This window comes from Scomber scombrus, chromosome 23 (genome assembly GCF_963691925.1).
Source record: "Scomber scombrus chromosome 23, fScoSco1.1, whole genome shotgun sequence".
NCBI classification, from domain to species: domain Eukaryota; kingdom Metazoa; phylum Chordata; class Actinopteri; order Scombriformes; family Scombridae; genus Scomber; species Scomber scombrus.
In genome coordinates, this window is record NC_084992.1 from 6,781,202 (window position 1) to 6,795,037 (window position 13,836).

At 36.5% G+C, this 13,836-nt stretch overlaps 1 protein-coding gene across 2 annotated transcripts in view; it reads left to right on the top strand.

The window, feature by feature from the left end:
- Positions 1 to 13,836, top strand: part of stk26 (serine/threonine protein kinase 26) — a 35,726-nt gene that overhangs the window by 5,140 nt on the left and 16,750 nt on the right. For both annotated transcript variants that reach the window (XM_062444766.1, XM_062444767.1), the window contains exons 2-5: positions 12,015 to 12,083; positions 12,199 to 12,360; positions 12,691 to 12,747; positions 13,309 to 13,417. In XM_062444766.1, coding sequence (XP_062300750.1) covers positions 12,015 to 12,083; positions 12,199 to 12,360; positions 12,691 to 12,747; positions 13,309 to 13,417 — 397 coding nt within the window. The remainder of the gene's footprint in view (positions 1 to 12,014; positions 12,084 to 12,198; positions 12,361 to 12,690; positions 12,748 to 13,308; positions 13,418 to 13,836) is intronic.

Sequence of the window (13,836 nt, forward strand, 5' to 3'; positions counted from 1 at the left end):
GCCCCGTCTCATATTTAACCGATAGCTTCACATAAAGCAGGATTTTTTTTCTTTAATGCATATATTACATGTTAAATTAACAAATAAAGGTTCATATATTTAGTGTTTGGCTATGTAAAGGTGCTGCTTTGGGTTCTGGGGAATCATTAAATAGTATTTTTCACAATTTTCTTGCATTTTGTAGACTAGGTGACTCATCAGTTAGTAATATAAGCAACAAATTAAGCAGTCTTGAGAATGATTGACTTACTTGTTTCACTTCATACAAAATAGTCATTTCCAAAGATAATATTAGTTTTATTTGTAGTTTTCTACAGTGAAGTTATGCCATTTCACCTTCAGATGTAGTTATGTGTAGATCATTTAAATCCGTGACACTATAAATATTCTTTAGAAGCTACAAAATGTGTCGGTGAGTCAAGATGATGTTTTATGAATGCTACTGAAACTGAGTTTTGCTTGTTGACATTGTGAAACTCAGTGAGCTGCTTCTCTAAATGGCCTGAGGAGTTCCTGGTCCCTCTCCCTCTATAAAATCTGATGAGTCACCGTTGTTAGCAGCTGATATATATAACGCAGACTTAATCTGATTATTTTATTGTTTAATTGATGGATTACGTCGTGCTGGTCGTTTAGGGGAAATCCTTTTGAATGACTCATATGTTTTTATCGATACCTTTTATATGAAATGATTGTTGCTAATTCAGGTCATCTCAAAAGCAACATCAAGAAAAGATCATCAGAGCTTTGTCATGTTTGTCTAATTAGATATTGGCATTTCATGAGTGCAAAACTTGAAAAAATAGCTTGACTACAGCAGATATTTGTTTTTCAACTTCACTTTCCTGAAGTGTTTAATCCCTGCAGGCTTCAGTGCTAAAAGCTGACTCCACTTGATGTAGAAAAAACAGAGAGGAAGACTTCCTGTTTTTCTTGTCAACTTAAACTCCTTCAGGGGATCAATTCTTTATGTTCAGCTGGACTTTCCCACACACTCTCTGCTTGAACGTTCCTGCTGTGAACAGGTACAGAACGTGCTCGGTGTAGCGGGAGAAACCGTCTGCAGGCGTGTCGGTAGAGATAGACTTGTTCAAACATCAGGGAGTGTCCTCTTCTTCTTCCTCTTCATCTTCTTCTCTCTGTCATTTTTTACGGCTGCACCTTTTCACAGTCAGGCGTCCCTTTGTGACATAATCACAGCCTCTGCCAGACTGAAACTTTAAAAAGAGACACTTCTCTTGTATGTCTGTGTTTGTTGCTGGGTGAGAAATCACCAGCAGCTACCAGCTGACCTCTCATCAGTTTGGGCTGAGGTCTGTGAGTCAGTTTTTCTCTGGTGTGAATCACAACAAAACATACTCGCTCTGGTTTGTTTAGAGTTCAGTCATTGTTTACTTAGGAGAGAAACTGTATGGCACCTTTATTCCAAAAGGAGCAGCTTATTTTCAGGTCTACAGGGAGTTGTAGTCTTGTTAAAAATCCTGTGGTGTGAGCTCGTCAAACCCTTCACATCATAACAGGAACGTTAAATATCCCAAAGAGTGAGTGTGAGCTGAATGTTTAATGTTGAACCTACAGAGAATTACAAGCGACTTACTTAGCTTTACAGCGAGTTTTAGCTCATTGTTTAGCTGTCTGGCTGCAACTTTACTGCTTTGTTTCACTCTCAGCGCCAGTCTGGAAAACACTTAACAAGTTTTTCAAGATAAGGGCAGAGTATTTTTGACAACTGACTAAAATGTATCTGTGCATCATCTATCAAAAGCTGTCAATTCTCGGGACCGCCCCATCGCCGAGTGGTTGCAACGCATGCTATGTACTCGCAATGTCCCTGGTTTGGGTCCAACAAGGACTATCTCTCTCTCCCCATGTTTCCTGTTGGCTCTATACCACCAACTGTCTAATAATAATAATAATAAAGGCAACAAATTACCAAAAAATAATGTATAAAAAAAGAAAAGACCCATTTTTTTATTGCATTTTTCAAGTGGAAGCAACAATACAAAGTAATAATTCGTACAGCGGGCATAAACAGTATAATCAGTGTTGTGTAAATGTACATGTGATTTGGATATACATACAGACATTTGTTTACTCATACTGTCTGTCATTTTACCAACTAACGCCCATCCTGAAGTATCTAACCACTGTAGATGCACACTTCCCTTTAAATATAAATACTGCATACTGAAAAGAACTTCTTATGAACTTCCTCTTGTCTGTTAAATAAATATCGAATCACATATATACTAAATGCAGTTGATAAATTAAGCTAGAGTAATAATTTGATCTTCTGAGCTGCAATCTGAAGAACTCGTGCATTAAATAATGACCTCATAAAATGATAGCTTATGAGGCAGTTTCCATCTCGTTACCAACCATTCGTATGCAGCTGTTAAACCTGCTAACAGTGCTCGCTTCATATGATGAGTTAAGCATAGAGATGTAACATCATTCAATCATCAAATGTGTCAAACAGGGTTTCATGTTCATCTCAATTATGTCAGAAAGGAGAATAGTTACACTGACCCAAAAACTTGTATATTATTGTATAAAAGCATGTATATTCTAGTATATTAGACTGATGCAAAGGTTGGCATATATATATCTATCTTTAATGTTTTATTTAGTTATTTTATGTTTTTTTTACCCTTTAAAATAACCAAGAAACATGCACACTTAATTTTCAAAACAAAGGAATTTACTTATATTGACCTATATTTAAATTCTTGGCTTTAATTTATGATCCAAATCACCCCTTTATACAAGAACTTTGTTGAATTTAATACTCCCCCTTGAAATTTCCTCCCCTCAAAAAAAGGAATTAATGAATAAAAATGAGCTGATAATAATAACCATTTAAAAAAATGTACAAATGATACACCAACGATCAGATACGGTGTCTAGGACGGCCAGGGCAAATTGCGCAATTTAAAATCCAATAACAACCAATAACAACCATTATCACCATTGTTATCAGATTCATCGTTATTGATCGACACAGTTATTCAGTGCAATAATGTCTCAGACTGTATTTATACATTAGCCTTTGTGTGTAAACATATAAGTAGCCTATCTGCTAAGTTTTGTATATTTAGGCATCCTTTATGAAAGATAAATGTTTATGTTCTTTAAATTAAGGTATTAAAAGACTTTTTGTAACTGGTACTGAAACTCAGGTGTCACATTAACGTCAGTAACAAACAACATTTTATTTGATTGGCCATATTGCAGCTATGTTTCAAGTTTGTTTTGTTAAAAATCATCTTTGTTTCAAAGTCCTTTTTTAATGAGTTTTTGGAAAACACGTTTTATGACTCAACAAATCACGTCATGTTTTTCAGTTTAGTTTAAAAGAAACAGGAAATATGAGAGTGTGGTGAGATTTTCACATGATGCGGCGATGCAAAGGTCATTTTTGAGAATGCCGGGTTTGTACTTCCTCCTCCAGCAGCTGTGACCTTTAACCTCTAACACACACACACTCGTACGGCTTTTTTGTTTGGATATTTGAACACCACTTGTTAGTGAAAACATGGATCTCTCTCCGCTCTCACTTAGTCACTCTCACACACTGTTTCCGTAGCCTCGTCCAAGTTTTCCTGGGCCGCTGAATGTTTTCATTTTTGACGGACCAGGCAGAGATCACTGACCTCTAAAACCCAGCTCTGCCTCTCTCCTTGTTCTTTCCATCCATGCAGCTCGCTTTGACCTGAATCCATCTGTTATCACCAGTGTTATCCTTATCACTGTTTAATCTACAGTACAGCTGTAAAACTCAGGTGTGCGTCCATTTGCTGCTGTTAATTCAGAAGCCTCAACTCTTGTTCCTCCTCTATAATATTTAAATCTCCTGTCTTTGTTTGAGCTCAGTCTAATGTGATGTAAAATGTAAAACTAAAGAGAGATATAAAATGAAAATACTACACAAGGAGAGGACAGACTGGACAAAGATTTTGCTTCGGGCTTGAAACTGTTCAAGAAAATTCCCTAATGGAAAAATGTACCTACCTTCTGAAAGTCAAAAAGGGTTTGTTTTTTTTTAACAGAAAGTGTGACTATTTATATAAATCAAGTTGCCAGACAAGTAATCATGCACATTTCCAGGTCTATTTTTATAATCTACTAGAAACTCGCATGATTTACAGTTTATCTTACAATGGCCCTTTATGCAGCTCCTCTGTTCAGCCTCTGTCTGAAACAGCCCGTTCATAGCAGACAAACTTTGACTATTTTTAGCATACACATCCAACATCATAACAGTCTGAAAATACTGCCTGAGTATCCCAACATTTTTTTCTCTATTATGTTGTTGTCTCACATTAACAAAAAATTAACTAAAGTCCGAACTGTGATGTTTTTGGACGAAGCAGCAAACTCACAATCCAGTTAACTTGTTAGTTGATTACCTATCCCCCTTTTATCCCATAGTGATCTCGGGTTAATGGGTGCACAGTGAACTGTACAGTGAAGGCATGAGAATTAAGGCTGGGACATTTACGGCACGACTTGCAGGGCAGGGTGTATTAGAATGATGAATGTAATCTAAACACACTGTTGACTTCTTGACATTGTGGCTTTGGTTAAACATTAACATGACAAACCTTTTTTTTTTTTCAATCTGGAGAGTGTGTTTATTTGTGGGTGGTAACTCTCCTTGAATGCCTTTTTAACTGATAAAGGTAAAACTTAAATTCCCAGTCTAACATGTAACAGGGTTTTAAACATTATTTGACCTACAGTGAAGCATTAACTGTAAAAGTTGGCAGTCTTGCGTTATATTTCTGTGTAGAATTAAAGAATTTATCTACAGTACAAAAAACTGCCGACATGGTCTGTAATGATTAAGCCAGTATTGAATATTTAACTTCCTTCTTGCCTTCAAGTACGACTCTCCCACCATCCTGAGACTGAAAGGTCAAAGTATAACTTCAGGTTGATCTCTCCTCCAAGTACAGTCTGTTGTGTTTACTTATTTTATGTTTGTGTGTTGTGGTATTTATAGCGTAAACACCATAACTCTCAAGATTTTCAACCACTAAAGGTTTTATAATCACTTTTGAAGAGAGGTTTTTTTTATAGCAAACACAGCTTAAACACAACTTTTGACAGAAATGTACGCACATTCACTGAGAATACATATAAAGAATAATATTGGGATTTCAAGAATTGATTTTGGCTATTTCATTTGAAGCTCAAAATTAATTTGATGATCTAAAGCTGCAACAACAGAATCAACAGGAAGTTAGTTGGCAACAGTTTTTTTATTTGTCATACATGATAGTAAACTGAAAACCTGTCAAAAACATCTAAAAGATTTCACCTTTGACCCCAGGAAATGTTACAGTATTTTCTGGCATTTTGTAGCCCAAACTATTAATCAGTTAATCAAGAAGATCATTTGCAGATTAATCAATAATCAAAATAATTGCTAGTTGCAGCCCAGGTCAGGAGGTCAGCAAAACACTCTGGAGCGAAGTCCTTTACGACCTTTGAAACTGATCATTGAAATTTTTGACTGTGAACCAATAAACCGACTTTTAAACTGGAGTGAAAAGTTGTTTCCTGTTTGACCTGGTTATGAGTCTGTCAGTGGCAATATAAATAAACTGAGGTTTATTGAGGTTTTGTTGGGTGGGGCATTAAAAGAATGCATTGCAGTAATCTAACCAGGAAGAAATGAACGCGTGAAATACTGTTACTAAGCTACTGACAAACACTGATAAAAACATGATTGGACAACCGAAATAATATGACGGTCGAAGTTGAGGTGGTTATCAAAGATAATACTGAGGTTTTGTACAAGAGTTACTAATGTTATATTGGGTCCAATATGAGAGGAAATGCAACTCTGCAATGAATCTGAACCTATGATAATAATATTGGACATTTGACGTCATCCATGTGTGAAGGCTGTATAATTGAGTGATGTCAAAAGGAGAGATACAATTGAGTATCATCAGCATAGAAATGGTAACTGATATTGTATCTTTCTTTTACTATTATGACCAAGTGGTAGCTTGTAGATGGGAAACAGTAGGGGCCCAAGATTGGATCCCCGTGGAACTCCATATTTTAGCAGTACTGATGCTGATGATTAGAACCAAACCAATCTAAAACTAAATCTGAAATGCTCACCAACTTTTTAAGACATTCAATGGAAATATTCTCATCAGCAGTGTCAAAAGCTGCAGACAGATGCATCAGGAGTAGTACAGTGTTTTGACCACAGTAATTACCAATCATGAAAAGAAAGAAAAATTATCTGCTCTGCTGCAATTTTAGATGGTAGTTTTGAGATTGGATCTATGTTTAATCTCTGGCTGTTTTCACTGCTTGATTAAAGGTCTTCATTGGATCTCTCAAAGTCTGCAGGCTGTCTCAAACCCTTCCATTTTCATTCAGTCTTACAACATAACTACTTTAGAAACATTACGTCAGCGCTGCTGTGTAGTTTTGTGTTTTCTCGCTCTTAAGGGAGCCACAGCGTTCAGAATATTAGCAAATGTGGAACTGAAAGTAGCCGTGTCATTATGCATACTCACTGAAGAGAATAAACTTCTATCAGAGAGAGCAAAAGCTTAGTAGCTGAAGGGGAATAAAAAATGCAAGTCTCTTGTTAATATTTTGGACTGTGTTATGGACTTAAGCATTTTTTAAAATAGGCACTTATGATTGGTCTCACTAGTATCAAAGGAGAGATACAATTGTGTATCATCAGCGTAGAAATGGTAGCTAATATCATGTGTTGTTTAATATTACAACCAAACGGTAGCTTGTAAATGGAAAATAGAAAGGGTCCGACAATGGATACCTGTGGAACTCCATATTTTAGTGGTACTGATGCTGATTATAAGAGCGTAACCAATCTAAAACCAAATCTGAAATGCCTACCAACTTTTTAGGACATCATGAGGTCATTTTATTATTTTTCTCTGGCCGTTTTCACTGCTTGATTAAAGGGCTTCATTGGATCCGTCAAAGTCTGCAAGTCTACAGGCTGTCTCGAACCTCTCTGTTTTCATTCAGTCTTACAACATACCTACTTTTGAAACTTTACGCCAGAGCTGCGGTGTGGTTTTGAGTTTCCTAGCTCTAACAGGAACCACGATGTTTGTAATATTAGCAAGTGTTGAACTGAAAGTAGTTGTAGCATCGTGAATACTCACTGAAGAGACACATCTTCTATCAGAGAAAGCAAAAGCTTGACAGAACAGCTGAAATAGAGTTAACAATGCAGGTCTTGTATTATTATCTTTGACTGTATTATGGACGTTAGTATTTAGTAGTATCACCTTTTACCTTGATGATGCATAAAAAAGAAGTCCATTATTTAGTGGTTGTTCCTCTTTAATGTAGGGACCAAGTATTGATGTTACATCATTTTGAGACTCATTATGAAAGATCCCAGTAATGTGCTGTCATGTTTATAACACCGAGTATGAAAACCTCTTTTAAAAGATGGCACAGAACACTATGCTGTTTGGTGTTTTATTATCTTATATTTTAGAAATGTACTGCTTGAATTAAGTCATAATTTCCATACTTTAATTCAAATTTAATATTATTGTGATTGAGACAGATTTCTTTGTCCTTTTGTATTACAATTATGACTGTAACTAACAATTCTTTAGATTTTTGCTTAATTTGTTGTTTATTTTTTATTAAATAGTTACATATTTAGTGCACAGTTACTGATAAATAGTTGAACTTTTAAATCTATAATCATAATTTTCTGTCATTATATAATACAGACAGAAACAGGCCGATAGCGAGTGGTGTTTGCTACCAACAAACATTACATGTGGACAAAAACAGTGAACCATAAAGTCAAGATGTTAAAGGCCTTGTTGATGATAGGTGGAGCAGTGCTGGGAATAGTGTGATGTAACGTAACAAGAACAATAAGGATGTTCAGTATGTCGTCCTTTCATTATCAGTTGTAAAAAAAAAAAAAAGGAGATACAGGACAAACACACACAGACTGTCCTGAGATTAGGTGAAGTACAGGTTGAATGGGTTCATTTAGGTACTCTGACTTGTTTCATTTGATATAAACTAACTAACTGTGCAACATTAAAGTTTCTTTTATCCAAATGTAGCGCAAAACTTTAACTAAAATACCAGAAAATGTGAACTATGTGTTACCACTGACAACAGTTATGTTGTTGCTATTAGGAGTTTGATGCACGCTATAAACAGCTGGTGGTGTTAGTTCTCCAGTGTGATACCATTTATGAGTTGTAGAAGAAGAAGAAGAAGAAGAAGGAGGTGAGATGAGGTGACAGGATAAAAAAAGCTGCAGTCAAACCTCAAATGATACAAAACAATGTAAAATTTTAATGCAAATATGAGGTTTGATGTTTGATTTGAGGAACGTTATTTATCTCTAATGGAGCAAAAGCCTAAATTAAGTGACATTTAAGTCACATGTCATGATATATATTGGTTTAGTGCACCCATTTTCTAGTTTCCCCTTTGGTTTTTTGTTGGTTTTAGGTTCATTTATAGTCTTGCTAAAGGTTTTAAATACACATGTACTAGTAAACTGTCTTATTGTAGTCAAAGGTATTGATAAAGTGGCACCAGGTATTGCTAGTTTTGCTAAATCGGATCAATGAATCAATTACTTTATGTATACACTTAGAGTTTAACTAACTATACTTTGCTGTTTTCTTTGTAGTATTTGATTTAAGTCCAGTTTTATATTTAATTTTACAGGCTGCTGTTCATTAATAGCCTTTGATTAATGTGTTGATGTTGCTCTGTGTGTGTGTTTAAAAGGGTCCAGACTCTCTGACCTGCAGAACACTGATCTCCGCTGTCTCTTAAACTAATTTGATGCTATTTTTAAAACTTTTTACTCCCTTCAGTTAAACATCATCATAAGCTATTTTTTGTTTATTTTTGAATTGTGGTGCCAGTGTCGTCATGGGCAAGCCTTTTTTATATTGTTTTATTGTGAGTTGCACTGTGATTCTCCTTGCCTCATGTAATCGCTGTACTTTCTCTCTCTGTCTCTCTCTGTACTCTCTCATTTTTACTTGTTCTAATCTACTTTCTCTCGGTTTCTCTCCACCAAGCTAAAAGTATCATTAGACGGTAACCACTGTATTTGCTGACAGGGTGTGGCAACTTTGTGGGCACTCTGTGTGTGTGTGTGTGTGTGTGTGTGTGTGTGTGTGTGTGTGTTTTGACTGTTTCCTTTTTTAGCTCAGAGAGGAAACTCAGCCAGCATCGTAGGGATATCGTTCGCTTCTGTTTGGACGCTTATTAAATGTTGGTCCAAAACAATTCTTAGAGTTTAAGAACAAAATGTGGGTGTGTGTCATTGTTTTTGTGTGTGTGTGTGTGTGTGTGTGTGTGTGTGTTCCTCAGACTTGCATAACAAGTGCTGGTTGAGGCCATGATGGCAGCACTTTAAACACTGAAATGCTCGACAGTTCACACTCACAGGGGAGGGAGGCAGATAACCAGATGTGTGTGTGTGATGGGTGTGTGTGTGTGTGATGGGTGTGTGTGTGTGTGTGAGTGATGGGTGACGTTACATACAAGGATATCTATTATTAGCTCGTACAGCTGCTTATTTTGGGGTTATGTACATGTGTAATTGTAATACCAATATTGTGTTTGCAGCTGAACTTGTAGTTACTTTCTAACTTATATTGTTTCTACATCTGATAAAATGCTTGTTGAGTTTGTCATGAGAACTGCAATTGCCAACTATTATATCGCTATCGTTATTTTGATAATTGAAGATGAAAAGTGTCCAAATTCTTTGATTTCAGTTCCTCAAATATGAATATTTTTTGTTTTGGTTGTGGACAAAACAACACATTTGAGGATGTCACCTTTGGGCAGTGATCGATGTTTGTAACCGTTTTGTCTGACATCTTACGGACCAAATGATTAGTTGTAAAGATGTCCCAGTCATCTCAGGTTTCTCTTTCGCTGCCAGAGAAAATTAAACATCAACATAATGACTATGAGTTACAGAGAAATACATAAATATAGCTCATATTTAGCAAGAACTTGCATTAAAGTATCAAAGCATTTCTTTAAAAGTGTTTTTTCCTGTTTCTTCTGTACTCCAGTTCATTTACGTTTGTCTTATTCTCCATTTATGGCCTTGTGACAGGAAGTGAATCAACTAATATGCAAACCCATAACACCTTTCACTAGGTTAGTGGAGATGTTCAGCATATTTAAAGAAGCTTTTTCAGATTTTGACCATCCAGTTTTGAACCTCCTGTACTGAAAAAAGGAGTCGGTGGTCCAAACATTGATGTAAAAGGGCTGCAACTAATAGTTTTATCGACTGATCTGATTATTATTTTCTCAATTAATTGTTTAAAATATCCATCACAGAGTCTCAGACATCACTTTGTCTTCTAGGATACGATGCCATTGTTTTGTGCAACAGACAGTACTGTAATTTAACACCATAAAAGTGGTAAACTCTCACGTTTGATGACCTAAAACTATCAAATGTTTGGTATCTTTTGCTTGAAAAACAACTCAAATGATTAACAGCATATGAAAAATACTTCATTATTGGACCAAATGTTGCAACTGTAGTCTGAGTAATGATGAACAATCCTGAGAACAAATGCCTCACTGATATGAGCTGTTAGGTCATCATCTACAAAGATTCAACAACTTTCCTTTGTGTGTAGTTCGTGTGTCACCAAGTTTCTATTATTATTTTTATGAAGAGGTGTGCATTGATTTTGATGTCTCACTCTCTGGTGTGATCAGGCCTTAATTTGTGCTGCTTGGCTCTTAAGGAGTGCAATATGAACATGTTTTGGTTGTCCTGGTCCATGAGAAAGTACTTTATTTAAACAATGACTGTGACATTTTCATGAAGTTGGTCCCTAGAGTACTAATCCTCAAGACTTCAAGGACTTACTTCCTTTTCTGTGATGCTGCTACAAGACCAACATTTCCACTTGCACACAAGAAACTTAGCATTTAGCTCCACTGAACACATTCATGCTCTCCAGAGGAAGAACACACCTTTTCTTTTGTGCCGAACACTTAAACCATCAGCAGTCACTTTTTAGATGTCAATATATGATGCTTGTTTTTTGTTCAGTTTGAATGTCACATTATATATCATGAAGTTAAAAGCAACTGAATGAACTCTTCATGGTGAGGTGTATTCCTGTAAAGTCACCGCCTTTTGAGTTTTACAGTCACCGCAGCGACAGCTACACGAGAGTGTAGAGTTTAGGAAATGAATGCAAGTCAGTGGAAAGCCCTGAGAGATAAGTTTGTGTGTGTGTGTGTGTGTGTGTGTGTGTGTGTGTGTGTGTGTGTGTGTGTGTGTGTGTGTGTGTGTGTGTGTGTGTGTGTGTGTGTGTGTGTGTGTGTGTGTGTGTGTGTGTGTGTGTGTGTGTGTGTGTGGTCAGGCAGCTGTGTATGTTCAGTTCCTGTTATCTTTAACTGTCATGCTTGTTTCCTTCTGCGTTTTATGGCTTTTTTCTGAGTGTGTGTGTGTGTGTGTGTGACTCTGTGTCTGAGTGTGTGTATCTGTGTGTTTGTGTGTGTGTGTGTGTGTGTGTGTGTGTGGTGACAACAGGCCTGTGTTGCAAAGTCTTTGTGTGTGAGGAAATAAGAGTCAAAGTTACTGGGAATGTGATGGAAACACAGTTTGTTGCTTTTGTGCAGCTCACTTCAGTGCTGTCATTCAAGTTTAACCCCAATTTCTAACTATTAGTTTTGTAAAATAGGATTTTTAGGTTATATAGTCAAGCCAGTTCAATTAAATGCAACTTTATTTATCAAGAGATGATAGAATAGAAAGAAAAAACATGTTAATCTCAATGCGAAAAGCAATGAAAGGCTGCAAGCTAAAACAACTACATATATGTGCAATTGTACATTTTAATAATGTAAAATAATACACAAACTAATGAGGCTGCATAAGCATGAAAAAAGGTCAGTTCATACATTTTTAGTATATGTATGTATTGTGTGAATATGAACAAGTTTTCTCTTCTTCTTCTCAGAGTTCTCAGATTGATCCGGAGGAATTGTTCACCAAATTGGATCGGATTGGTAAAGGATCCTTTGGAGAGGTAAGAGATCCTAGTTTATTGTCATATATGTTAGATCTTTAGTATATTTAAAGATTATTTTTGGGCCCATTTTTTGACCCTTTTCTCATCTTTTCATCTCCTCTTCCTCCTCCAGGTGTTCAAAGGTATCGATAATCGTACTCAGAGCGTCGTCGCCATTAAGACAATCGATCTGGAGGAGGCGGAGGACGAGATCGAGGACATCCAGCAGGAGATCACAGTTCTCAGTCAGTGCGACAGTCCGTACATCACCAAGTACTACGGCTCCTACCTGAAGGTAAGACAAGGTGGAGGGAAACTTACTGGGTTGCTTTAGGCCACAAAACAAGCAGAGGGGCTAAAATGTTTACTTTCTGGTGACAAATGAAGAGCAGATTGGAAGGAATTGGGCTGATGGGAAATGTAGTCCATACTTTAGAGAACTAAAAGTGCTAAAATAGATAGTTCATTGTCTCCAGCATCCATTTTTATCAAACATAATAACATTTACATTGAGGTTTTGGTAAGATTTCCACATCATTGCACATTTTAATTCAAGTCTAAAAGGAATCAGACTTAAAATATATTTCTCTTCCAAACTTAAGAAGACTATTTATCTCTCTTTCAGGGCAGTAAACTATGGATCATCATGGAGTATCTCGGTGGAGGTTCTGCACTCGACTTGGTGAGTGTTAAAGCAGTTTTCAACAACATTTATTGCTCAAATTATTTAAACTAACTTTACTCTATCACTGTGTACTGAGAAAGTAAGATGACATTAGGTTATAGCTGCACAATTAGGTAATGTAATGACAAATGTGATATATATATATAATAATGTATATAATGTATGTGACATCTAGGAGGGTTTAAAGTGTCTTCCAAATCGCCACTTTTTGAAGATTAAAGTCATAGTTGTGCATGTGTGTGTTTAAGTTTAAATAATACTTGATCATTTTGTTACATTTTCTGCTAAATTCATGGTATATTTTTTATATTAATCAAAAGAAATAAACAGAAAAGTGAATCTGGGTTCAGTATATTAGTTTAAAGAGCCTGAGTAAGCTCGTACCACAGTTATAAAGTACTGTTATGTCTCTGGTTAACAGTCATTCATGCCTCATTTGCTCTGTTGAGACTTGTCTTGAATGAAACTAAATAAGGTGTGTTACTGCAGAACACCTCGGGCATACGTGTGTCATCGTTTGACGTTTGTGTGTGTGTGTGTGTGTGTGTGTGTGTGTAGCTTCGGGCAGGTCCGTTTGATGAATCCCAGATTGCCACCATGCTGAAGGAGATCCTGAAGGGGCTCGACTACCTGCACTCCGAGAAGAAGATCCACAGAGACATCAAAGGTACAAATGGGAATAAACAGTATACACAGTGCCTCATCAGCTGGTTAGAGTGTGAAGCTCTGAACTGATTTAATGGGGCACTTTTGTAAAATTGGGGGATTTTTAAGACACATTTTCAACAAAGAATAGTTAAAAATGCCTCAGAAGAAGTCGAAATAACCTTTTATTCCCTTGTGTGGGTCAATCTCCAAAAACACTAAATTTCCCACATTGCAACTCAGTAGCACCTTTCATGAGACCCTCCCTCCCTCCCTGGTAAATGCTCACATCCTCCTGTTTGTGAGGTTAAAAAAGGTTAAAGATTAAAAGCACCACTTGGCAAAGACACTTTTGGCAATTACCTCAGACTTTAGGCCTAACGAAGAAATGATACCACTGTTTTGAAAGAACTAGTTTTACGATTTATAGATTTTAAAATT